This window comes from Rhincodon typus, chromosome 10 (assembly GCF_021869965.1).
Source record: "Rhincodon typus isolate 14 chromosome 10, sRhiTyp1.1, whole genome shotgun sequence".
In the NCBI taxonomy this organism is placed as follows: Eukaryota; Metazoa; Chordata; class Chondrichthyes; order Orectolobiformes; family Rhincodontidae; genus Rhincodon; species Rhincodon typus.
The window spans coordinates 10,855,982-10,883,026 of NC_063341.1; the positions used below are offsets into that span (position 1 = coordinate 10,855,982).

Below are 27,045 nucleotides of genomic sequence, written 5' to 3' on the forward strand. Positions count from 1 at the left end.
CCACTTCACACAATGTGGGTACAGTGCATCATTATCCAAACAATGTGATTGCGACAAGGACATTCATTATTAGGCTGAAGCTTCTTGTGACCAGTGCAATTTCTTCTGCCTGATCAGTATTGCCCTCTTCTCCTTCTGAACCTTCCATGTTGAATGTCATTTTTCAGATCCTGTTTGAAAATACCCTTTGCCTAATAATATTTAACGAGTATCTAATACACGTGTTGACCATACTGCATTCTTCTGTTGTAATTCTCCATTTCCTGTTGTCTACCATAACTGTTATAGGTGGCTCTATCATTACTCCTTTTGGTTATGATCCTTCTCTGACACTGGCACTTGTACCTCATATCTGGGCAGCCTAAAAATGCTGCCACCATTGAATCCTCCATTTTTTTTACTGCCAAATGTCTCATTTACGCCAACAAAGCAGGTGGAAAATTGTTCGACAGCTTAGGACAATACAACAGTTTAAAAGGCAGCACTAAATTAAGAATGCCCAAGTCAAAATTTTGCTATCATGCATGTAGCATGTTAAATTCCATTTTATCATAGAATACCCATCTGTCTTTCTAAATTCATCATCAGTAAAATGATGGAACATGTCATCAACAGTGCTACCAAGCAGCAACTGCTCAGCAATAACCTGCTCAGTGACGCCCAGTTTGGGTTCCACCAGGGCCACTCAGCTCCTGACCTCATTACAGCCTTCATTCAAATATGAACAAGATAATTGAGCTCCAGAGATGAGGTGAGAGTGATAGCCCTTAACATCAAGGCTGTATTCGACCAAGTGTGGCATCAAGGAGCTCCAGTAAAACTGGAGTCATTCGGAATCAGGGAAATGTTTCCACTGGTTGGAGTCATATCTGGCACAGAGGAAGATGTTGTGGTTGTTGGACGTCAGTCATCACACCTCCAGGATTTTTTGCAGGAGTTCCTCAGGGTAGCGTCCTCGGCCCAACCATTTTCAGCTGCTTGATCAATAAGGCCAGAAGTGGGGATGAAGATTGCACAATGTTCAGCGCCATTTACAGCTCTTCAGATACTGAAGCAGTCCATGTCCTAATGCAGCAAGACCCGGTCAATATCCAGGCTTCGAATGAAATGTGGCAAGTAACATTCATGCCGTACAAATTCCATGCAATGCCTATCTCCAATAAAAGACAATCTAACCATTGCCCCTTGACATTTAATGGCATTACCATCACTGAATCCTGCACTATTAATACCCTCAGGTTATTATCAACCAGAAACTGAACTGAACTAGCGATATAAATTAGTGGTTATAAGAGCAGGTCAAAGGTTGAGAACATTTAATGAGGAGCTCACTTCCTGACTCCCTAAAGCCTGTCCAACACCTGCATGACACAAGTCAGGAGTGTAATGGCATGTGTGTAGATGAGTGCGGCTCCACCATCCATGACAAAACAGCCAGCTTTATTGACACCATAAACATCCACTCCATCCTCCACTAACATTCAGTACCAACATTGTGTCCAATCTACAAGACGCACTGCAGAAATTAACCAAAGATGCTTAGACAGCATGTTCCAAACTCATGACCACTATCATCACGAAGGACAGGGCAGCAGATACACCGGGACACCATCACTTGCATGTTACGCTCCAAGACATTCACAATCCAGATTTGGAAATGTATCACCGTTCCTTCAATGTTGCTTTGTCAAAATCCTGGAATTCCCTCCCTAAGGACATTGTGAGTCAACCTACGACACGTGGCCTGCAGCTCTTCAAGAAGGCAGCTCACCACCACCAAGGGCAACTAGGGATGGGCAATAAATTCTTGCTCAGCCATCTCCTGAGAGAATAAAAAAAGCATGACCAAACCTCAAATGCATTTAAAAGTTCACCTCTCCTTTTAGTTTTGTCCATAAATTTTAAAAGAATTTCCTAACAGTCAGCAACATTGAATTGTTTTGTTTACATCTCTGAGAATACTTTACACCTGATCTTGCTTCTCGTAGGGAGGCACTTAGCCAAGGCAGTACCTTGTTTTTTCTTAGTTAAAACATAACCTATATCTACATGTCTACTTCATTTTTCCATTGATCATGAGGTCAGCTTCAGAAAATATTGTGGAAAATCATATTGTGACACTTTGCATTTGGCTCCATCCGTTCTTCTCCAAAGTAACTTTAATTGCGATCTCCTGTCTGAAAGAAATCTTAAGTTTCCAATTTCCACCTTAAGACAGCCACCTTATATTACCATGGTTACTAGATGCCAAGTTAGTTGAAGAGATTGAAATCGAGAGACAAATATATTGTTTCTTCTGTGAAAAGAGTTTACTGATGACCTCAGTGTTACCTCTCTCATCCCACTCCCAGCTTTACAGGTGCTACTATATATATGTATTCAATTAATACCCATGATCTGTTTCTTCTTAAACTTCAACAAAGATATTACCAAGCTTAACGATATGATTAATTAAGCATTAACAATGACTTATCTCTATCTAGTCTGCCTGTACTCATGGTTTTGAACAGCTCTAACATATTCAATGTTCCCTTCTCCAGATAGAGTTATCTCACTTCTCCAATCTATTCCTGTACGTCAACTCAGATAGCCTTCTCAAGAATCTATTCTGCACCCTCTTTATAGCCTCCATAATCCTCCTACAATCTAGTACAATGCCCAGAATTAGATGCAATACATCAGTTGAGGCTGACCAGTGTTTTCTCATGGTTTACCATGACTTCTCTCCATTATCTCTTCACTTTTTCCATTTCCTCCAGTGTGATTATTTGTTTATTTACTTTGCCCTTTATTTTAAACCATTTGGCACCTCTTTCAACTTCTGTACAGAATTCCCAATCTCACAAATTTCTGCTGCCACTCTTGATTAGCAAATTACTTCATTTGTCAAATTATCTCAGTTCTGTGCACAAATCTCTACACATAGCACTTTAACTAGGATCTGAATGACTGAAGTATCTTACCTAAAGGTATTTAAAGCTCAACCAATAAAATAAAATTTGCTTTTGATGTAAGAATATAGACCCGAAAATCCCATTACGGTCTCCACAGATGTTGCCTGCTGAGTACCTCCAGCATTTTCTGATTATCCTTCAGATTTTCAGCATCTGCAGTATTTTACTTTTGTAATGGCATAAATTTCTTCACCCAAAGAGTGGTGAGACATTGGAATTTTCTGCCACAAAAAGCAGTTGAGGCCAAAATATTGAATGTTTTCAAGAAGGAGTTAGATAACGTTCTTAGGGCTAAAAAGTCAAAGGGTATGTGGGAGAAAATGGGAACCAGGTAATGAGTTGGATGATCAGCCATGATCATATGAATGGTGGATCAGGCATGAAGGGTTGAATGGCCTATTTGTGCTTCTATTTTCTATGCTTCTATTAAGGAACCTGCAGTTCCTACTTCTCCCAACAATCACTGCTTTAGATAAACTTTATGTTTAATTTTTATCAAAGCTACTGGTTTGATATTGTTTGCAGAAACATTGACACTAGCCTGGTGGTATCTTAATTTTCTGGCTACCTCAAAATTGAAGGATAAAAGCGTTCAAAAATCTTTAACTATTAGATGCTCTCGTCTTTACTGGGTGCAAATTGATTTACAGAGATGTAAAGATGTATTGTGTAATTTTTAATAATTCCAGGGTGTTTACCTCCACTGCCCTTTTGAAATGTTGATCGGTCACCTGGATAATGTTAAAGTGACAGTCACTCTCAGACCCACCTTATTAACAGGTAACAGAATAGACAGTCTGTTTCAAATTTTTCAGAGATAGTAGGAACTGCAGATGCTGAAGAATCCGAGACAACAAGGTGCAGGGCTGGATGAACACAGCAGGCCAAGCAGCATCATAGGAGCAGAGAGGCTGACGTTTCGGGCCTAGACCCTTCATCAGAAAAGGGGGAGGGGAAGGGGTTTCCGAAATAAATAGGGAGAGAGTGGGAGGCGGATAGAAGAGGGATAGAGGAGAGGATAGGTGGAGAGGAAACAAACAGGTCGAAGAGGCGGCGATGGAGCCAGTAAAGGTGAGTGTAGGTGGGGAGTTAGGAAGGGGATAGGTCAGTCCAGGGAGGACGGACAGGTCAAGGGGGCGGGATGAGGTTGGTCGGTAGGAGATGGAGGTGCAGCTTGAGGTGGGAGGAGGGGATAGGTGCGAGGAAGAACAGGTTAGGGAGGCAGGGACGAGCTGGACTGGTTTTGGGATGCGGTAGGGGGAGGGGAGATTTTGAAAATTGTGAAATCCACATTGATACCATTGGGCTGCAGGGTTCCGCTTGGGAGGAACAGCAACTCATATTCCGCTTGGGAGGAACAGCAACTCATATTCCGCTTGGGAACCCTGCAGCCCAATGGTATCAATGTGGATTTCACAAGTTTCAAAATCTCCCCTCCCCCTACCGCATCCCAAAACCAGTCCAGCTCGTCCCTGCCTCCCTAACCTGTTCTTCCTCCCAACTATCCCCTCCTCCCACCTCAAGCTGCACCTCCATCTCCTACCGACCAACCTCATCCCACCCCCTTGACCTGTCCGTCCTCCCTGGACTGACCTATCCCCTTCCTAACTCCCTACCTACACTCACCTTTACTGGCTCCATCCCCGCCTCTTCGACCTGCCTGTTTCCTCTCCACCTATCCTCTCCTCTATCCCTCTTCTATCCGCCTCCCACTCTCTCCCTATTTATTTCGGAAACCCCTTCCCCTCCCCCTTTTCTGATGAAGGGTCTAGGCCCGAAATGTCAGCCTCTCTGCTCCTATGATGCTGCTTGGCCTGCTGTGTTCATCCAGCCCTGCACCTTGTTGTTTCAAATTTTTGTTCTTTTTATTGCATTGACATAAATAATCTGTTGGTGGCATCGAACTTGGGTGTTACTGGAAAAGATACTTGCTGTCGATGTTATTCACTGTGCAGGCTTTGTTTTTCAAATTAAAATAAAGCATGGGGTATGATGTCTCCCTGGTGCATTTTCAGTGATAATCCGAGCTGACCTGCCAATTGATTCGTCCCCCTTTTTCATGTGGTGTAAACTGTTGCTCCATTTTTGCATTCTTGTGCCTGTCCTGATGAGTGCAACACAAACACCTTCAACAGCATTTCTCTTAGTTCAGCATGAATGATTGTTTAATCTATGATAAGGACTTCCAGTGATGAGTTTAAGAAACATTTGGATACCATGATGGGAGAGCTGTTCCACGGTTTTGCTGTTACAATAAGTAAGCATTAACAGCCTTTGTAGTCTCCATCAATCTTGCGGTAAAAAATCTTCTCAGCCTCTTCCACCCACAAATGTTAAACTCACTGCAGTTGATAACTCTCTGTTACTGATGTTCTGTTCCATATAATTGAGAACACAAGCTAAGAATACTGCACTTCAGCAAATATACTGAATGTACTTGATGACATATGCTCACATTACTCTTTGTAATGTGCACAAAAAATTTAATGGTAGTATACATTAAATTATTCTTCATAACAGACAATATTATATTGCTCGCAACATAGAGGATTTCTCCTGGATTCACAAGGAAATGTCAAAAATACTCATAGCAGTGAACACTGCAGTTAGCTTTTGTTATAAATGGTTAAATTACTCCATATTCAGAGCACTGAAATTACTTTGAAGAGATTCACTGAAATTATGCTATCACAAAACAAATTTACTTTTCATCAGATAGAATGAAATTCCTTTTGGTAATACACACTGAAATCACTCATCCTAATATGCATTGAAAATATTTTTGTAGTGCACACTGAAATGACTCTTGTTATGCAAATTGAAATTCCATCTGGTAATGCATGCCGATGTAATCATTTTCCACATTTGTCCCCTTAGCATAGAACCTTATTTGCTGACAACAGCTCTTAAGAAATCACATGTAGTACACTTACAGTTTCCCAGTTTTCATTCATCCAAGTGAAACTGCGTGCCAGCAGTGTGAAACCAGCAAATCGTTTTAAAAAACACTGCTGTCCCACATCCAACTTTCCGTAAACTTGAGATCATCCAAAACTCTGCTGCCTGTGTCTTAACTCAAAGTAAGTTGCATTCCCTTATTACTCCTGCAATCAATGTTTGACTCATTGTCAAATATTGTCTTTAAAATCCTCATCCTTGTTTTCAAATCCCTTCATGGCTTTGCCCCTCCTATCTCTGTAATCTCAGACGCACATTCTTCCAAGATAACAGTGCTCCTCTAATTCTGGCCTTTTGCATATTTCCAATAATAATTTCTAAACCATTGATGCCTGTGTCTTGATGTTTCAGTTCAAGCTTTGGCCTTTCCTGTCCACTGCTCTTTGCCTCTCTACCTCATTTTCTTTAAAAGATGTATTAATACTAACCTCCTTGACTAAACTTTCAGTCATTTGACCTAATTTCTCCTTAAATGGCTTAATGTCATTCGTGGTTCTCTGCCTTGGGAAATTTCATTACATTAAAGACACTATACAGATATATGTTGTCAACATAATCCACTCCTCTAAAATACACAAACCTACTCTTTCACAAATGCATGGAAATTATGCTGGTGGAACATGAGGTATACTTCCATTATCTAGTACAGAAAGGTGATCATACATAGCATTCTGTGAAAATCCCATCAATGTTTTCCAACACAAAAACTAATGCATTGTAAAGCAGAACCCTGGTGTTCACACTTTCTCCAAATGGACAAACTCCAGTCTTTGCTAGTAGCGATGATTTGCAGAATAATTATTTTAACATACACATGATAACATGCACCAGAGTTTTTATTGGATACATGGTGACATAAGAGAGAGAAAACATCTGGAAAGAAACATTAGAATTACTTTTGGCACTGTGCACTAAAATAGGCACTGAAATTACTCTAATTCATATAAAATTAATACATGCTGTAATACATTAATTTCTGTTAGTGCATATTGTTGACTTATTCTTGATATAAAATATTGAAAAGCCACTTGTAGAATAGTGTAAACTTACTCTTGTTAGCATACACTGGGTAGTATTGTCTATCACACGAGTAGGGATGACACTGAATCAACTCAAAAGCAGAGTGAGCAACCTTGATCAGAGAGAAGGCACATGCTGAGTGCAAAGCAGGGACTGCTAGAACGTTTCTTTTTCAGGTAGACTTTTTATCTGATGTACACCATTTAAAATTTTACATGAACGGAGCTTATAGTTTATTTGAGACAATAATTTTCCTCAATGACTGCACTAGCTGTTATCTTGCCCTTCCTTGTTTGATCTTTCCCACCCTAAGAAGGGGTTTGATGATCTTCCATGTTACAGTCGTGCCAATGTGAGCCATTAGCCTTATTTCGGATAGACGCCTGATCTGCCATGCAAAGAAAACGCAAGTCAAATGGCCATCTTTTATCCCGGGCATATTTTGATTAATAAATCACTATTGGTACTTTACACTGAAAATAATTCGGAAATAGACTGAAAATATTGGTAAAAATGCTGAAATTACTATTGGTAATGTGCTGGTAAAGAATGATTGTGGCGGTGCCCTGACATTATTATTGTTAATATACACTGATACTTCTATTGGCCGTATACACTGATATCGCTTAAAGTAACGATCACAAATTATTATTGCTAGCAGAGAGAAAAATAACTCTCGATAATACATAAATTAGTTCAGGTCAGTATTAATTATTTTATTATTGACATTATATACAATTATGTTTAATAAACACAGAGATTAATATTAGCGATGTATACTGAAGTAAGCGTATGCTTGCTACAAACATTGCCATGCTGTTAACCTGCACTGTTAACTACCGTACACCGAAAATTCCCAGCAGAAAATTAATGCACGCGGAGCAGAGAAACTACCGTCATGTAAATTTTGCACAAACTCTATCTCTCAAATTTGATGCAACCGCGCAGTTCAAACGCAAAAGTTGCTGAGTACGTTTGTTTATTTGTGTGGAGAGGAGCAGGGGTGAGGTGAGAGCAGAGAGATGTGGCACGGCCAGTAACAATGACTCGGCCAGCTCCCTTGACTGCAATATCCTTCATTGGCAACATCCGCGAATTCGGTCAGTTGGGCAAACTTGTCGTTTAAATACTATCAGTACAGTAAGTAGGGATTGTCGCCTTGTGATTTCGTGGCCGGGCGAGGGATTAGAGTGCTAAACAGAAGTTACACATGACCGACAAGATTTTGGCCCCAGGAGGAAGTCAGTTTCAATACCTTCTCAAACAGTTTTAAAGGGAAGTTCTTCACATGAAATAGCTGAAAGACATTCAGTACATCAAAAGCTTTGTGAGTCTATGCTGTGTGTGCATTTTCTGCATGTGCCCGTAATTCTGTATGCCGGCATATCAACTTGAATTTAGTATAGATATCGTTGTATTTATTTCAATGGTGAGATTAGATTTAGATGTTTCTGTGTGTTTGTGTCAGTGCCCATATGCTTTTCATTGTTTTCTTTTTCCTCCTTGTTGTTGTTTCTGCGTGCCTGTTTCAATGTTGCGGGGTTTCTGTGCCACAGTTTATGCACAAGTTCGTTCTTATTACGACCTTTCTGTGCGTTCTCGAATCGGTGTCTGGGAATCTTTTGTCACTGTTCCTGCGGATTTGTGTTAGCATTTCGTTGTATCAGTGTTGGTGTTTATTTTTGAATGTGTTTCTGTGTAATGCTGTAGAATAGAATAAGTCCATAAAAATAGCTAGAAAATTTAAAGTTATAATTGTGGTGGTGGGAAATTTACTACAATAATCATAAGCAACGTTGATCTTCATCTAAATTGGTGAGATATATTGGCAAAAGTAGTGTTGATGAGGAGTTATGCATAATTTGGAACCAACCAAAGACGAGTTATTTTTGATCAAGTAATTTGTAATGAAAGAGCATGGATTATTGATCGCATCATGCAGGATCCTTTGGGAAAGAGTGATCATAAAGAGATGGGATTTCACATTCAGTTTGAAGGCCTGAAACTATAGTCTTGAATTTAAATGAAGACAATGGAAAAGATTAGAAGATAAAGTAATCTGGAAAGTAGATTCCAATGTAAGATAGTCAATAAACTATGACAGGCATTAAAGGAGTTATTTCAAAATTCTGATCAAATGCGTATTCCATTGCAAAAGCAAAACTCTGCCTGAAGATCAACTATCTCTGATTAACTAAACAATTTAAGAATGGTATATCATTGAAAGCAAAGACATTTTTTTCTGTTAACCATAGTGGTAGAACAGAAAACAACATTCTAGAAATCAAAGAAGGAGGACTAGAAACAAATGATTAAGAGAAAGAATATAGATTGTGAGAATAAATTAGAAAGTAAAGTAAAAACTAACTCTAAGAGCTTTGGAAAGTTAATAAAAAGTAGTTTAGTGAATGTTAAGGTTGACTCCTTAGATGAGTTGATAATGGGAAACAAGAAATAGCAGGCCTTTAACAAATAATCTGTAGGTGTCTCCTTGCTAAAAGACATAACAGGCATCTCAAGAATAATGGAAAATAAGGGACAAAGGCAAATGAACTTAAAACAATCTTCACTAGAGAAAGAGATGAAATACTGGGCAAACCGATGGCACTGAAGACCCTGGCATTGGTTTTAATTTTGCAAATTTCCTTAGATTCCAGCAGAACAGAAAACTGGAAATGTGACACCTCTATTCAAAAAAAAGGGAGACAGAAAGCAGGAAATCATATTCCAGATAGCTTAACACCTTCATTGGGAAAATACTAGAACGTATTATTAAGAAAATAGTAACAACATTGTAATAAAATTGAATAGCATCATCATGGTTTTGCCATGAGAAATTATGAATCATTCATTAGAGCTCTTTGAGACAGTAACAAGCAGCACTGATAATGAGAAACTGTTCGATCTACTGCATTTGGATTCACAAAAGGAATTTGGTAAGGTGCCACATAAAAGTTACTGAAAAAGATAAACATACATAATGCTGGAGATAACATATTAACATAGTTAAAGGACTGGCTTATTAATAGAAAACATAAAATCAAGATAAAATGTCAATTCAGTTTGGAAAATTATAACTCATGGAACACCATAGGGACTACTTAGGTTTCAACTATTTACAAACTATATTAACGACCTGGATGAAAGGTTGCATTTTAGCCAAATTTGATGATGGTACACAAATAGGTATGAAAGGAAGTTGTGGGCAGAACACATGAAGAGTGTAAAAAGTGAATTGGCAGAAATTTAATACATGAAGTGTAAAATGGAAAATAAAAACGTTACCCATTTTGATCTGAAGATTTAACAGCAAAATATTTTTTAAATTGTGAGAGACTACAGAATGCTGTGATACAAAGAGATCTCGATGTCCTTGTACAACACAGCTAATATGTACAGTGGGTAATTGAGAAGGCAAATAGAATATTGATCTTTAGTGCAACAGTGCTATTGTGGAAAGGTAAGGAGATTTTTCTGCACATTTGAAGAGCATTGGTAAGACCACACCTTGAATAATCCTTAGAGTTTTAGTCATGTAACTTAAAGAGGAATTTATTTGTACTAAAGGCTATTCCAAGAAAGCATTGTAGTTTGATTCCAGGGATGGAGAAGGTCACTTATGGAAAAAAGGTTGAAAAAGTTGGGCACATGCACATCTGAGATTAGAAAAAAAAGATGACCTTAATGAATCACATAAGATTCAGAGGAGGTTTGGTAGTACAGATGCTGAGAGGTTGTTTCACATGCTGGAGGAATCTAGAGCTAAGGGGTATTGTTTCGGAATAAGGGGCACTTATCTAAGACAGAGACAAGGAAGGATTTCCTTTCTCCAATTATTGTAAATTCTTGGCATTCAGTACTTGAAAAAACTGTAGAGGCTGGCCCATTGAATATATTTAAGACAGAAATAGATTTGAACAATGGAGAGTGAAAGGTTTTGGGGAATAGGTAAGAATGTGGAGTTGAGGTCAAGCTCAGATCAATCACAGTATCATTAAATGACTGAAGTGGCCAAAGGCAGCACATGGCTTACTCTTCATTTCTTATCTTTGTTCAAGTTACTATGCAATTGTAACAGTATTTCTGTGTGCTTACATTGGTTCTTCTGTGCAGTTGTGTTTTCTTTTCCTGTGCATTTGGTGACAGTTTATTTGAAGATTGTGGATATGAATAGTTTTTTACATTTTTCTGTGCTTCTGTGTGTTTGCAGTTGTGTTGGTATTCCTTTACAAATGTGCTAACATTTGTTTTAGATATAAGTTTGTAGGAATTTCAGTGTCAGTGTCTTGTTTGAAGGGAAACCTTATTCATGTTACCATTTTGTATTTTTGAAAGGCCTATTTAGGGCTTAAAGGGGCTTCTTTAATTTTAGAAATTGTTTATTTTCTTAATTTCTGATCTTGTTCAGAGTCCTGATGGAAGCTGTTCTTGAGTTTAAGAACAAGAAAGTTTGAGATTGACTTCTTATCAATTTCAGTTGGTGTTTCCCATGTTAAAATCCAGTCATTTGTTGAAACAGTGCAGCGATGAAAGCCTGTTTTGGGGATGACGGCCAATTGTGGATATTTTGCATCAACTTGTTCAGACACACACAGGGATTGCTGAAGAACCTCAGCAAGTCTGGCAGCATTTCTGGAGAGACAAACTGAGTTAATGTTTTGAGGTTGATCTGACTTCTTTGGAATTCTTCTGCTGAAGAATGTTCATATCAGACACAAAACGTACTCTCTTTCTCTTTCCACAGATGCTGCCAGAACTTTGAGGTTTTCTGGTATTCTCTGTGTTGATTTCAGATTTTTAGCCACAGTATGTTGTTTTTATATGTTATGACTTTTGGAGCAAAGGCCCATAGCAGACTCCATCTCCTTGGCCTATATTCATCCATGGAACATCTGGATAACCGTAACAATGTCAGTCTCCTACTTATTGACTACAACTCCACCTTCAACACCATCATTCTAAACAAACTCATCTCCAAACTCTGAGACCTAGGTCTCTCCCACTCACCCTCCTACCCCTCCCCCCACTATCCCAGAAACTTGGACTTCCTGACCCCTAGACTGCAATTAGTATGAATAGGTGACAATAATCCTCAAAACTGGTGCCATGCAAGGCTGCATACTCAGCCCCCTAATATACTTCTTGTGCACTCCCAACTGTGTGGCCAAATTCCACCACAACTCCATTTGCAAGTTTGCTGACAACACCACCATTAGAGTTTGCATCACAAACAATGATGAGACAGTGTACGGGAAAGAGATTTAGTTCTTAGTGACATGGTGTAAAGACAACAATCTCTCCATCAATGTCATCAAAACAAAGGAGCTGGTCATTGACTTCAGGAAGCAGAATGGATGGCATACCCCTGTCTGCATCAATGGTACTGAGGTGGAGATGATCCAGAGCTTCAAGTTCCCAGGAGTGATGATCACCAACAATCTGTCCTTGTCCACCTACTTCAATGCAACTGTCAAAAAAGCATAAAAATGTCTCTACTGCCTCAGGAGGCTAAGGAAATTCATTATGTCCACAAAGACTCTTACCAATTTTTATAGATGCACCATAGAAAGCGTGCTACCTGGCTGCATCACAGCGTGGTATGGCAACTGCTCTTCCCAAGACTGCAAGAAACTACAGAGAGTCGTGAACACAGCCCAGTCCATCATATAAACCAGCCTTCCATCCATTGACTCCATCTATACTTCCTGCTGCCTCAGGAAAGCAACCAGGATAATCAAAGAGCCTTCCCATCGTGATCATATTCTCTTCCACCCTCTTCTATTAGGCAGAAGATATAAAAGTTTGAAAACACGTATGAACAGATTCAAGAACAGCTTCTTCCCCACTGTTATCAGACTTTTGAACAGACCTCTCAAATGTTAATGTTGATCTCTCTCTCTCTCTCTGCACCTTCTCTGTGGCTGTAACAGGGTATTCTGTACTCTCCTCAGCTGTCTGATGCACTTTGTATGGTACAAACTGCTTGTAGAGCATGCAAAAAACAACATTCACTGTACCTCAGGACACGTGACAACAATAAATTAAGTCAAATCAAATTAGTTGTGACTTAAAGGTTTAGGGGTAAGGATGTAATACCACTAAATCACAGAAGATCTGTGAGTACATAGGTGCATGATCAGGAAATATTGGTCCTACTTGTCCACTATCTGGATCTGCCTGCAAAAACCAAGTTTTGTTACCCTTACTTTTCAAAAAAGGTCTAATTGTATTTGATCCCACCTTCCCAGGTTGCAGTACCAAATACAATGTATTCCTATCATAACATCTAAAGCATGGTGCATTCAGGACTGACTCCCAGCATTGTACACGCTGAGGCACATCGCAGTGCACTAAGCAGAGAGCAGAGAGAGGAAAACACGGTTTTGTTCTTACATCAAGAATGAGCACCTGGTCACAAGCATTCTTCCTGATCTGCGGCTGCAGTAGGGTTTGGTGATGTGTGGCATTTGCTTGGCACTGCAGTCTCGCTGGAGCCAGCAGTCTGTATGTTAGGGATGGTTCTTGTTTGTTTGAAGGGTGTTGCGGTGCTAATGCTGTATACACCACCAGGCGCGATATACTCTGCTGTCCAAGGTCTTGAAGTGCTGTGCGCTTCCGGGCTTCATTACGGCCATAATATATTGTAAAATTAATCTTTGCTCGATCCACATTGATCGTGTTCCATTTTGGGAATTGATCAATAAATTCGATGAGAATCAATTCATTTGCTGATGAATATAATCCTGTGAAAGATTCCCCACGGGGTTCACTTGTTTATCATTCAGACATATTTGCAGAACATACACGCGCACACTTCCCCGAGTGTTGTCGGCTCGGGAATCCGGTACTGGGTCGTTTACACAATTTCGTTCAGACATTAAGAACAATGAAGTGACTGTAGCAAAACTGAAGCATAGTGTGGCAAATCTTGAAAATCTCTTCGCTAGACTTCGGTTCATTCGAAAGAAATGTTGCTTTTAGCGCGTTAAAGGAAGATTTACAATTCGGGCGAGTTCTGTTCAATAGAGGAGGGGAACGTTTAGTTTATAAAGTCTCTCTTTACCCCGTATACACACAGTGAATTCAGTTCAAAGTCACAGTGTCTGCCTGATATAGGACTTATGCGTTGCTAGAGAGAGCTGCAACATTGAAATTATCAAGAAAGCGGTATAATAAGCTTTGGTGGAAGACTCTGAAACTGTTAAGTCTACCGACTAATCACAGAGTACTGGCAACATGACTTTTTAGTTCTTCATAAGCCGGACTCTGTTCAAAAAGAAGTTGAAATCTCGACTTCTGTAGAAGTGGGGAAATGTTCACGTGGGGATAAATCGACGTTGGAATCAAATGTAAGATGGCAATATTCGCCGGGAAGACAACACAAAGAGTTGGAAGGCGTCCAGGTACGCCCTGGTCCTTTTCTGCAAGCAGGAACAAAATTCTGGAAATCTGTAGCATGCACAGAGAATGCTGGAGAAACTCGTAGGTCTGTGGAGAGAAAGCAGAGTTAACGTTTCGGGTCCAGTCTGACTCTGTTACAGAATGTTCCAAAGGAGAGCCATCCTAGACTTGAAACGCTAACTCTCTTTCTCTCTCCACAGATGTTGTCAGACCTGCTAAGTTTCTCCAGTATTTCTCTCACTTATAAGCATTATTTGAAATTGTCAACAATTGGAGAAGATTTGTTTAAATAAACGTCGAACGGGGCCTGAAGAGAGACAGTGTACAGACAATTCAGTGAGAGACACGTAGGAAAGAGTTGGTCTTATTTTTAAGTGGAAGTCTGGAGCCACTGTCATGTTCACTTGGCGTAGATTACGCAGCTACGTTAAACCGGCGATATCAGACTGCTGCCTTCCCCCATTGCCACAGAGACAAATCAGGGGTTTCGACTAGAATGAAAGGGGGTGTAGAATGAAAGGGAGTGTGCATTTGCTTGGCGGATTACTGAGCTGGGGTATTATCTCAAATGTAAGATCAGGACAACGATGAAGTCATTAACAGTCGCTCGAGCCTTTTTTTTGCCAGAGGGAGAAAAGAATGAGAAGCATTCTTATTCCGCTAAAGTGTGTAGAATCGATAGTTCCCAGTTTGTTAAAATGACTGTTCAATCACCTGCATTGCAGGACACATTTATAGCACTGGTCTCCCACCTAAAGCCACCGCCCTCTCCCCCACCCCTCATTGATTTTACGCTCCATAACCCACTCAGGCGAGCCACTTCCTGCTGAGCGGTCGTCGGCCACAAATCTCGCACCTTTCTTCAGCTAATCTCGAACTCGCACTTGTCCCTGTACCCGGTTAAACCAAACATCGCCTTGAGTAGCACAAGGAGATTCCCGGGCGCAGGCCAATTCCAATCACTTCTGAATCTGACACCCCATTTACCACTCGAAAACTTACACTCGGACCCCAGAGGGAAACTTTCACCCTCGCCCAACGTCTGACTCTCTTCCATGTTCTGAATGGGCCTCTCAAATTTCAAATCTAATGATGACCTTGCTTTTTGCGCTCCCTCTTCGCAGCGGTAACTTTGTACTCCTCACTCTGTTCTATCAGCCTATGATCTTTGTACGTTATGATCTGCCTATACTGCGCAGCAAAACATAACGTTTCACTGTAGGTAGGTACATGTGCCAATAATAAAGCAAAACAAATCATTAGTATCTCCACGAATTTCGCTTTAATGAGGAGAGACCGGTCCTTTAAGTTTCCAGCTGGCTGGTCTAGATCTAAACTTTGGTCATTATTACTATCCCGTATGTACACTGCCAAGATGCAGTTCTGCCGTACTCGGGGCTCTTCATAAATCGGGAATTCGTTGAATCCGGTGACACAATGTAAACGCGTAGGTTGGGGGGGTGGGAGCGGGGGGGCGGGGAGAGAGAGAGGCGGAAGTGCGGTTGGAATCAGAACTACAGATGGCGCATGTACTAATGAGGTGAGGTGGGATGAAAATTGCGTGTCATTGGAGGACGAGCATACCGACTGAAGAACTGCACAGGAGTAGTGAAGAGGATAATCTGGAGTGTGGTGTTGTGCAATGTTGCAATGTGAAAGCTGAAGAACCAGGTGATAGTGGTCCTAGGTACCTTTGATTCATGGGTTTGGAGACGCAATGAGGAAGTAAAATAGATGGGTAAAGATAGAATGAGTTTTTGGCCAAAATACAAGAACATTGCAGTTTGATTGATGTTATCAGTATGATTTGGATTGGGCATGTGTTGAGGAGGTGGAGTAATTAAAGAGGTGACTGGTGGAAGGACAGGTGCTAAGAGGAAGGAAAAAGAGTCAAGGAGTCCAGCACAGGCGGCACGGTGGCTCAGTGGTTAGCACCGCTGCCTCACAGCGCCTGGGACCCGGCTTCGATTCCACCCTCAGGCGACTGTCTGTGTGGAATTTGCACCTTCTCCCCGTGTCTACGTGGGTTTCCTCCGGGTGCTCCTCCCACAGTCCAAAGATGTGTGGTTAGGGTGGATTGGCCATGCTAAATTGCCCCTAGTGTTCAGGGATGTGCAAATTAGGTGGGTTATAGGGGCATGGGTCTGGGTGGGATGCTCCAAGGGTCGGCGTGGACTTGTTGGGCCGAAGGGCCTGTTTCCGCACTGTACGGATTCTATGATTCCATGGAAAATACTCAGCAGGTGGGGCAGCACCTGAGGATGGAGAAAGAGCTTTTCAAATCTGTGGCCTTTCATTAGCACAAAGCTGAAACTTTATTGCTGCTTCTCCCATAGATCAGTGAGGGCAGGGTGAGTGCGGCTTACTGGAATCGAATACAGCCGTTGCAGATGGCTTGATATTCCAAATGTTAAGACAGAGGAAATTGTGTCTCATCTAAAATCGGACGGTCAGCCTCCAAACGGCATTTGAGAGACTCATTGAAGAGCCGAGAGACTGGTGCTGTGGAGATACGTGGGGAAGTGGACCTCATCTTCCTCCAGGAATATCACTAAGGAGTAACAACAACAACTTCCATTTGTATATCCAGTTTAACTCGCAAAACGTCCTAAGGTGTTCTACGGAGGGTAACCAGTCCGAAATTGACAGCGCGGCAGTGAAGGAGACATAACAACAGGCGCTAAAGCGTGTGGGCAAAGAGACCAGTTTTAGGCAGGTGACTTCAGGGAGGGAAGAGAGGGGGAGGGATCATGCTGGGGGGAGGACCTTCCATCACCTCGGTGCTAGACAACTGAAGGTGCGGCCAGTAAGGATGGGGCCGAGAGGTTGTGAGGGATTGCACCAAGGCTACAATTGGGGCAAGAAGCGTGTGGGCTGGTAATGACAGATCCTGAGGGTTACTCCTGGGGTAAGTGTGCTGGACCGAGGAGAAATGCTCTGGTAGGGAGATGGAAGGGTTGCAAAGCACGTTCTCTGAGTCAATGCGGTGACCGTACCAGAACTGTCCGTGTCTGTGAGTATTGGAATGAATGCGTCACTGTGTAAATATCCCAATGCAGCCAGGGCCCTCCTGATAGACAGTCATCCCGGACCAAGGATCCATCAGCAAAACAAAAAGCAACAGTGGGCACAGGGAGGGTTAGAGCATGCAAGTCTGCGCCTGTTGGACTGATTTCTGCGAATTGACGAGAAGGCAAGATAAGGTGGTGCATTGATTCGAACCAAGGCCCAATTAATGAAGGTCCCGCCCACCCAGATGAAATGCTCTCCTCTTATGGCAAAGTCGCGCCCCCTGGGGGTGGGGAGTGGAGGAGGAAGGGGGATCCTCGCTGTCTGATTGGCAGGGGGGAGCCATGATGTCATGATGTGTTGGACTGACTGGATGTGAGAGAGAGAGATCTGGAGGGATCAGTGAGAAGGGAAATCCCGCATCAACACAGCCACTGGGCCAGTGGATTTATTCATTGAGATCTGGACAGATTCGTTTTTTCGTTTTTTTTTAGAATTAGATTGTACAAAGATCTAGACAGATAGCTCTCTCGTTATTGGAGGTGGGGGTGTTGGAAGAAGGGGTGGCAGGGAGGTATAGTGGGGGAAGGACACTTCGTTTGGAAAAAAAAAACAAAATGATGCAAAGTACAGCCGTGACCACAGAGAGTCCCGGAAAAGGAGTTCGGGAGCTGCTAGGAGTCACGGTACAACGTAAGGAGCTTTTAATCCCAGGGACGTTTATACAGCCGCGGGGAAGCCTTGTTACTAACATTCCACATGCCAATGCGACGGGGAATCTGCATTTCATAGCAAAGGGGTGCGTGCTGAGGTTGTGGGGGCTCGGGGAGGGGGGTGGGGGGGGGGGGGGTGTTGCTCTGGAGAAGGATGTATCAGAAGGGATATCAGATGGATGCTTTGCTGCAGGAATTCAAATGAGGAATTTAAATGAATTGCAGGCTGCATTGTGCATAAGGCCCTGATTTTCTCGCTAAAGGCCAATATGTTACTGACCATTGCAGTGTATTTGGTTCGGAACGTGAGTGTTGCAACTTTTAATCAGTAGACGGGAAGAGAACGGGGATAAAGAAAATCCTGTGGGTTACATCAATCACCTGTTTATGAAGCGCAGGCTGCCAGCGATGTCCTGCAGCATGCAAGATCTCCCAGGACATGAAGGGATACGCACGGACTGCACTGCTCCGCAATTCTGGAGTTTCAAAAAAAAATACCCGCAACAAGTTCAGGCCAGCCAACGCTGCGGGAGAAATCTTTTTTTTGAAAAAAAAACCTGTCATCTCAGCTGACATGACTCGGCAAAGAAGACGCACAAGCCTTGGACAGATTCAAGAATTTGGACATCAGAGTTTACCGGAATGTTAACGTCTGGTCCCAATCTGGCTCTAAGTGGTAGCTGGAGAGGGGGGTGGGTGTGAGGCGGGCGCTGGGGTGGGGGGGTGGTGGGTGCTAAAGCGTGTGATACCGTCAGAGACCATTCAGTCAAAAGCAGTAACAAGGCAGTGCAGGAACCTGCAACAGGGAGACGGGAAGCCCAGTTATAATGGACAGCCCGCCTGGTGCACATATTCAGGGAGCACAGATAAATGGTCTTCATCAGGTTTTATCTCCAAGGCTGTCTTTCTGATTTTTTTCACGTGTCAACAAGGCACACTAACAGCCCGGGGCATGCTGCTAGCATCTGTCCCTGTCTCTTTAGCTGAAAGGGGTATTATTGATTTCATATATATATGTGTGTGTTTGTGTGTGTCAAATATTAAATAGGGTTCCAAAGAAGTCTTCAAGACAACTGGGTTAACGTGTGGAGATTGAGTTACTCAGTAATCAGGAAGGGGATACTCATGTCTAGTCGGGGTGGATGTTGAGGATTTATCTAATAAGAGAGAAGTGCGTTGGGGAAACATGCTTTTAATTGCCAGTTGCGTTCTCGGTTTGTTGGCTGGCAGTTTGCGTCCCCCGTGCAACGGGACAAAGCGGCAGCATTGAGTTTATTTGCTTCAAGCGAGCTGTTGACTGGCAGCCGCAAGGAGCTGTCCCGATGAATGAAAGCTGAGTGAGATTTCAACCGCCTGTTTAAGTGTAAGCCTTTCAGGACCTGATGCCGTGAATGAGCCCCCGATCCAAATCTCAAGCTTTTTTTTATATTTTAAATTTGAATGCAAGTTAATTTTATTTCTATTTCTCTGCTTTCAAATGTCAATGACATGCAGGGCTTTTTGTAATGGAGTGAAAAGTCAGTATATTTCACACTGATCTTGCATGGTACAATAATTCCTAATCTTATCACTAACCTTCCTACAGATACTCTTCCTTTATAAGCGACGGAACCTGTTGGCTTTGTTTAAATCGTTGTGTGTTTTTTTTAAACGTTACATCTTTGAACACTTTCTCCCTGAACACGGGCATATTCCACGTCTGTGAAATTGTATTTACCTCGATTTCTTATTTAGTCTCAACTTATGGGGAGTCTGGTCACTTTCGAGCAACCTCGGACAGCATCTCATTCCATTTTTCTCTCATTCGAACTGTCTTCGCTGTACTGAAAAGGTGTTTGTTTTTTTTTCTATAGTTTGCCGTTACATTTTAAACATTGTTGTTCCGGAGTTGTGGTTGGAAATATCGAAATCGGAAATCGTCAAAATAAAAATCAATCTGCCCCATATTGTCGGTTGAAATGACAATATTTTCTAGATGAAACGACCTTGAGGCTGTTCACGGCTTGTCCCTGTTTTTGTTCTGGATTATCGGAATGCATGTGTAGGACAGTCCACTTGTCACACACGCTGACAGGTTGCCAAAGCATTCCTCCACTTCTCTGTCAAAGATGAATAGGAGAATTCTCCCTCTCCTTGTGCTCAGAAATATCCTAGCAGAAGACTTGGAATATTTTAAATTCCTACTTCTGTAAAGTACCACTTTTCACTTGATGTAATATTGCCGAATAACAGTCGTGTTAAAACAAATTAATAGTGGGTGTTTGATCTGGTTAAAAATTCCTCGACAACTTCACTTCCCAATCCGTGGTGTTCATATCCTACCGAAGTTGTTGTGTAAAAGTCTTTTGCCCCCTTTATTTAAGATTTGTTACCTCTTTTCATGGCCTGATTTTGTGCTTGATTTCTGTTCTGCTCTGGTCCCCTCACACGTGTGTAATTTCTTCCCTTGATCCCTAGTTATTGAGGTTAAAAGTATATTCCTGCAGGGTTCATTTTTGTTGTCGCGTGCATTGTATTTTGTTTTTTTTAGACTGAGTCCTCTTCCTCTCCCTTTTCTTTTAACAGAGATCCCGCTCTGCGGGGGCTGTAACCAGCACATCCTGGACAAGTTCATCTTGAAAGTGCTAGACCGCTCTTGGCACAGCAAATGCTTGAAGTGCGCTGACTGTCAGCTACAGCTCACCGATAAGTGCTTCTCCAGAGCCGGCAACGTTTACTGCAAGGAAGACTTTTTCAAGTGAGTCAGTTCGCGCTATGTATGACCACCCTCAAAGGGCAGCGTGCCCTACCAAACACCCACGCAGGCTGCCATTCTCACTCAAGGCGTACATTGTGCCCAAGTGCCTGTTGGGCACATCTATAGCACCATAGGTTTGAGAAGGGTTTGCTTCCCGGAGTATTATGATTTAATCATGTGTACATTGTCGCTGCATCACATACGGTTGCTGCTTATTGCTTGTGTAGGAGCAGTTGGCGTGATACTTTAAGGTCTTTCTAACTTGCCCACTATCACCCCTGACATTCTGCCGAAAAGTGGTTTGCTTTCTATCACTTCAATCGCCACTTGGTGTTGTCACGTGGAAACCTGGCCCTATATACTTACAAACCTAATCAGCAACCTCGCTTCAAACAACATACGCAACACAGACACTCAAACTCTCTCGCCCACTCTTTCACACACATGCACACTTTCTCTCTCATGCACACTCTCTCCAACTCACACGCTTTCTCCGACAAATCCTTTCTCTCTCTCACACACGCTTTCACTCTCTCATATACACTTCCTCTCTCAAGCACTTCTATTTCACACATAACCTTTCTGCCTTGCAGCCATTCTCTCACACACACACTTTCGCCCAAACTGACACCTTCTCCCGCACGTTAATTTTGTCTCACACACTTGCTTTCAGAAGTGCCCCTCTTTGTGACACACGCACTAACATTTTCTCTCACACTCACACATGAACACCTCATTTCTCTCACATACACTTTCTCTCTTTCACCCACACACAAACACATGTCATGTCTCAAGGTTTCCTATTATTAGCACTGACTTGCAACACATTACGAAATCATATATTTGATGCCAGTAACCGTATTGTTTTAGACGTGTGTTGCTGGGCGAATGCACGCGTATTCTGATACTTGTGTAGGGTTCATGTTGACAGTGAGGGAACACGGTTGTAAATACAAGCTGAATCAATACTTTGATATTTAGCGTAACTCATACAACAGCAGTCCGCATTCCGTTGAATGTCCCGCTGCTGTGTTACACAGAAAACAGTTTTCTCATTCTGTGCCATACGTGTTTGTTCCAGTTCGAAATCAAGGACCAAATACACAGGTCAAATCAGAAAACTGTTTTAAAGAGAGGCGGGACTGTTTAAATAACAAGTCACAACAGAGAGGGGGGCGGATATTCCCTGTTAGAGGGAAGCGATAGACCTGCTAACGCTGGGTAACAGCGGGTTATGTGATTAAGCTAGATTAAAATGAATTAGTTGGCCAGAAAGTTTCCGATAGATACCAAGTGAGTCAATCACATTGCCCTGGGGCGAGGGGGTGAAGAGTAGCACTTTCTATGGACTTAGGATGGTTGTACCAATATAAAACAATTGTGAAACGGTTTTTATGAGTATTACAAACTATTATGAGATGATTATATCAATATCACAGCTTATTGTATGATATTTGTATCAATATTAGAGAATATTGTGGGGTGATTGGTATCAACATATACAGGCCATTGTGGCATAATGCATCATTTCAAAACCCGTTGTATAAACGCTGTGTATTGTTAACGGTTTGCGGCTGGCGAAGTTTATACAGTTATTTCGATGAAATTTTGCCAAGTTGAAAACCTGACCTGGTAATGAATGAATTGCCGCCAGTGCCTGCGATTTTCCTGACTTTTATTAACAGTGGGAGCGAAAGTAGATTCCGCGCTTTGTCTGTGCACTGCAGGCCTGGCCCTTATTTGAAACAAGTCCTGTCTAGCAGGAGAACACAGCACACCTTTGGGGGTGGGGGGAGCTGGGGTGGAAATAAAGCGGTGTACTCTCGGAAGAATGATCTCCAGTCTGATGGTTTTGCTCTTGGTCAGAGTTACTTTGTACACCGTGAATATGTAATTATGGAATTAATATATCTACTAGAAATAAACCGAGATTATGTACCGAAAGCTGAGCTAGATGGAGACATATAAAATAAGCACAGACATACTGAGAGAAATATCGGATAGATAGAGCCATAGATGCGTATCCTTACAGTAGTATATGGAAAGATACGCACAGGATAATTTAATAATTGTTTAAAAATAATTTCATTGAATATACTTTTGCATCAACCGTCGTATAATCACGGCACAGCAGTCTAGTTACTACAGGACGACAGAGAAGGTGGGGTGATTTGAGGACTTCTTAGATAACAACTGGTATATTGCGATTGGAAGAATGAGGGAGGAGTGGGTGGAGGGGAGGTGGGGTTCAATTTTGAAGAGTTTTTTTCAGGGACTTAAACCTAGAGTAGGCACCAACGAAAAAGCCTGGTCCCGTTCCAAAACAAAAGCGTTTTCGAACTGAAATCCGTTTCCGTAGCCTTTTTGCAGCACAAATTGGCCCTTTTCGTTTTAGTTAACATTCAGTCGGTGAAATCAAAGCTGGGGATCTGTAGCTACATTTTATCTTTTAGAATCCCCTTCTCGATTTGGTCTTTTCTCCCCTCAGGTTTCATGTTATGGTCTCTCGAATTGCCCTGCTGTTCCATGGCTTCTTTCTTACTCTCTCTCCGATGTATTTTGTTGACCCAGATACTGAAGATTAATTTCAGCGGGTTTCCCACTGAATTATACTGAAAATCCGAACCTTTAATCACCTCACCAAACAACATCTGCCCACTCTCAACGCCGCGGCCCTCTGGTTTGAGCTGAGGATAATATTATGCATTGAAATAAAGGTTGTTGCTTATTCATGTATTTAAAAAAATGCAGAAATGTACAATTTCCCCTGTAAAAGCAAAATTGATTCTTCACCGTTTAAAGTGAGACGGAACGACAGCAGGGATAGTATGGAATCTGTGTTTAAAGGCGATTGTCTGTAACTTGCAAATTCTGTGCAGACGGGTTTGTTATTTAAACGGAGGGTTGGGGGGGTTCGGACCTCGGTTAAAATCCCATCAACCGTGTCTTCAAAATAACACACTATCGCAATTCAACTGGCGAGATCTTGAGAAGGGCTGTTTATTTTAGGAGGTTTGTTTAATTTATACAGATTTTTTTTAGCCGGGTTTTTTTGATGAATTCCTCAGCCGAAATTGGACCCATCCTTCCGGCGCATCGTGGTTCACCCTAGTTTACACGGGACTGATGTTAAAATCTGTGCGATCTTTCGGCTAAATCCGAGTGATCTTTAAATACCATGAAAATCCTGTGAATTGGGTCTGTGCGGCGCAGTTTCTATTCGGAGATCTACAACAAGTGGAAAATTACAGTTTTTAACCAAAAATCCGGACATTCTTTTGGTCCGATATTTCTGTAAAATCCCCCTTTGCCGTTTCGTGAAATTAACTCTTTAATGACGCGGCTAACTTTGATTTGACAAGTGGGAAAGGATATTTACTGAGGACCCAGACTGTGATTCCCTGTCCTTTGATCTAGACTTCACACCTCTCTGCAACATTCACCTTTAAAGAAATAAACAGGATTTGAATTTTTTTAATTGCTAAAAAAATGTAAGATAAGGATTTGTAAATGCAAAGGACAGTTCAACTTTCTATTACATAATTTCTACACCATTTGAGCGGTTTCAAGCTGGTAATAAAACTCACATTGAAATATAAAACTTGCGAGTTTAATTCTGATTCACCTATTTTTTAAGGTGGAAGCAACTCGGTAACGTAATTTCAGCCGGTTAGACTAGAACATCCCAAACGCAAAAACGCTTAGGTTCTGTTCTGTGTAAACGCGACGCGCCTCACTACAGAAAGTAGCAGCACGATGCACCGTACAGCATTTAACAACTCAAACTGATTTGCTAAAAATTCATAACCATCGCAATGAAAAGTGCTTGAGGTCTTCCAGATTCATATCCATTTCTGATACAGGACAATACAACTATAAGATAATGAGGGGTAGAAGGCTTCGGCAATACAAGGGCTCTGTGAAACGTGAGCCGGATTAGTGTGACAGGACATGAAGTGCGACGTGCCTGATAAATGTGATCTGGTTTAGAGAGTGAAGTGTGAAATGAATCAGAGAATAGATGTAATCTGGATTATAGAATGGTGTGATATGGGTTACGGAGTGAATTGTGATCTAGATCAGAGAGTGAATTGTGATCTGGATTAGACAGTGATTTGTGGTCTGGATCGGAGGGTGAACTGTGGTTTGAATTAGAGAGTGAAGGGTGGTCTACATTTGGGAATGAAGATCACCTGGATTTAGAAACAAGTGAACAATGTGGATTAGAGGGCGAAGGTTCTTCCCCCCACCCCCATTTTTTTTTCGATATTCCACTTCAAAATCTTCTTATCGTCTGGATATCCCTCCCCCGACTCTGAGCCTTTCAGACTTCAGCAACGAACTCCGATCAAATTGAGGGCTTCAAGTGGGAACATTGGATTTCCATGGGGGTTACTTGGCACGTTTCTGACGGTCTACACAGAAAATCAGTCCCGTAAACATTGATGTCCCCAATATTTTCTCCTTTGCCCTTCCAGCAACGCATCCGGAGGCAGGGTTAGTTCGGCAAATGGCCGGAGAAATGTTCTCGGTTTGTTTGTTTTTCTTTATCAGTCTAGATAGTGAAAACATAGACTTTGGCAACACAAACAACAATAAGCATTCCAGTTTTCCAACAAAACGGAGTGATCCGAATCTCTGAACCTCATTGTAGGTTTCGGCTAACTTGATGTCTGTAAATAAGGCTGACTATATTTAACAAAGGGATGGTAATTCACTGATCACTGGGGTGTAGTCGGGCCCTGCTGCTGCATCTCAGACAGAATCCCGTTAAGTTTAAGAATCAGTGAAAGTTCACCGAATTTACCTTTGATTTAATTGTATCGAAAACAGTTAATGACGCAGGATATCAGAAGATTTAGACAAACAGAAATCTGGAAATTGAGGGCAAGAAACACTCCATAAGTTATTCAGTTCTTGGTGGAAATAACTTGGTGGAAATATTGTGCTTCTCCCCGACCTGTTGACCACTTAGAAGTAAGGATATCTCCCTTCCCTCCTCATATTCAAAACACACTTTCCCTGAAATTTCACAATCCTTCCTTCTGCTGTGCAGCGCTTCCAGTGTAACTGCAGATCCCTGCAAAGTTTTCTTTTTGTTGTACTTCCTATGAACCTACCCAATTCCTGTGGCATACTCGATTAGATTGTTTGGAAGAATACACTATATTGTTGAGATTGGTTCGTTAAACTAAACCAAGACAAAATCGCCAGAGTCTGTTGGGATTCATTCTAAACCTCTGTAGCAGCTAAGGAAGTGAATTGTAAAAACCTTAGCAATTAGGTTTCTGGGTTTATATTGAGTGTGGATGTTGGCCAGAGACTAGACATCGGACAAGTAGTCTCAAAATTAAATATTAATCACTAATTTCGGTGGAAATGACTTAATATCTAAATGAAGAGAAAACGGTGATGTCCAACGCAGTTCAGTTCAGGGACCACTTCAGTTCATTTTGTGCTTCATCGAAACCATACACTGTGGAAACAGGCCATTCGGTCCAACAAGTCCACACCGACTCTCCGAAGAGCATCCCACCCAGACTCACCCTATCCCTGTAACCTTGCATTTCCCATGGCTAATCCACCTAACCTGCATACTTTTGGATTATGGGAGGAAACCGGAGCACAGAGGAAACCCACGCAGACACGGGGAGAATATACAAACTCCACACAGACGGTCGCCTGAGGGTGGAATCGAACCCAGGGTCCTGACGCTGTGAGGCAGCGGTGCTAACCACTGAACCACTGTTCTTCAATTAAACCTTGAAAGAGTAGCACCCGAATTTTTTAATATAAAAACAGTGGGAAGTCCTTTTTTTGTAGAAATTCAAACAATACTGTTAAGGGAAAGCAGGGAAATAGGGTTTAACAATAGCAGACTACATTCCAGGACAGTAAAGAGGAATTTTAGTTTTAAAGAAAGGCAGCAATGATACTTTTCATGGATATAGACTCTGTTGCCACAGAGGCTGCACGATTGGGAATAAGATGGTAGGGATTCACATAAATTGAAAGGCAACATTTCAGCTGGATGAAACTCTGGGGGGAAAGGCTTGAATTCCATTGAAATGCAGTACAAAAACTTGTCATTCGCCCTAACCAGGCCTTGTATTTCTGCTCCACTCCAGCACCTTCCGATTCTTATTCATCCATCTTTTCCATCATAATCCTTTATTCATCCCTCCCCACAACTCCTCTTGTATCTTAGACAACAAGGTGCAGGGCTGGATGAACACAGCAGGCCAAGCAGCAT

The 27,045-nt window shown here is 41.9% G+C and overlaps 1 protein-coding gene across 2 annotated transcripts in view; it reads left to right on the forward strand.

Moving 5' to 3' along the window:
* lhx4 (LIM homeobox 4) overlaps window positions 1-27,045 on the forward strand; it is a 200,231-nt gene that overhangs the window by 119,437 nt on the left and 53,749 nt on the right. The window contains exons 1-2 of one of the 2 annotated variants that reach the window (XM_048602137.1): window positions 17,960-18,035; window positions 20,621-20,792. In XM_048602137.1, the coding sequence (XP_048458094.1) occupies window positions 17,960-18,035; window positions 20,621-20,792 (248 nt within the window). Of the gene's footprint in view, window positions 1-17,959; window positions 18,036-20,620; window positions 20,793-27,045 lie in introns of those variants that run through there. The other variant, XM_048602136.1, reaches the window with a different exon arrangement.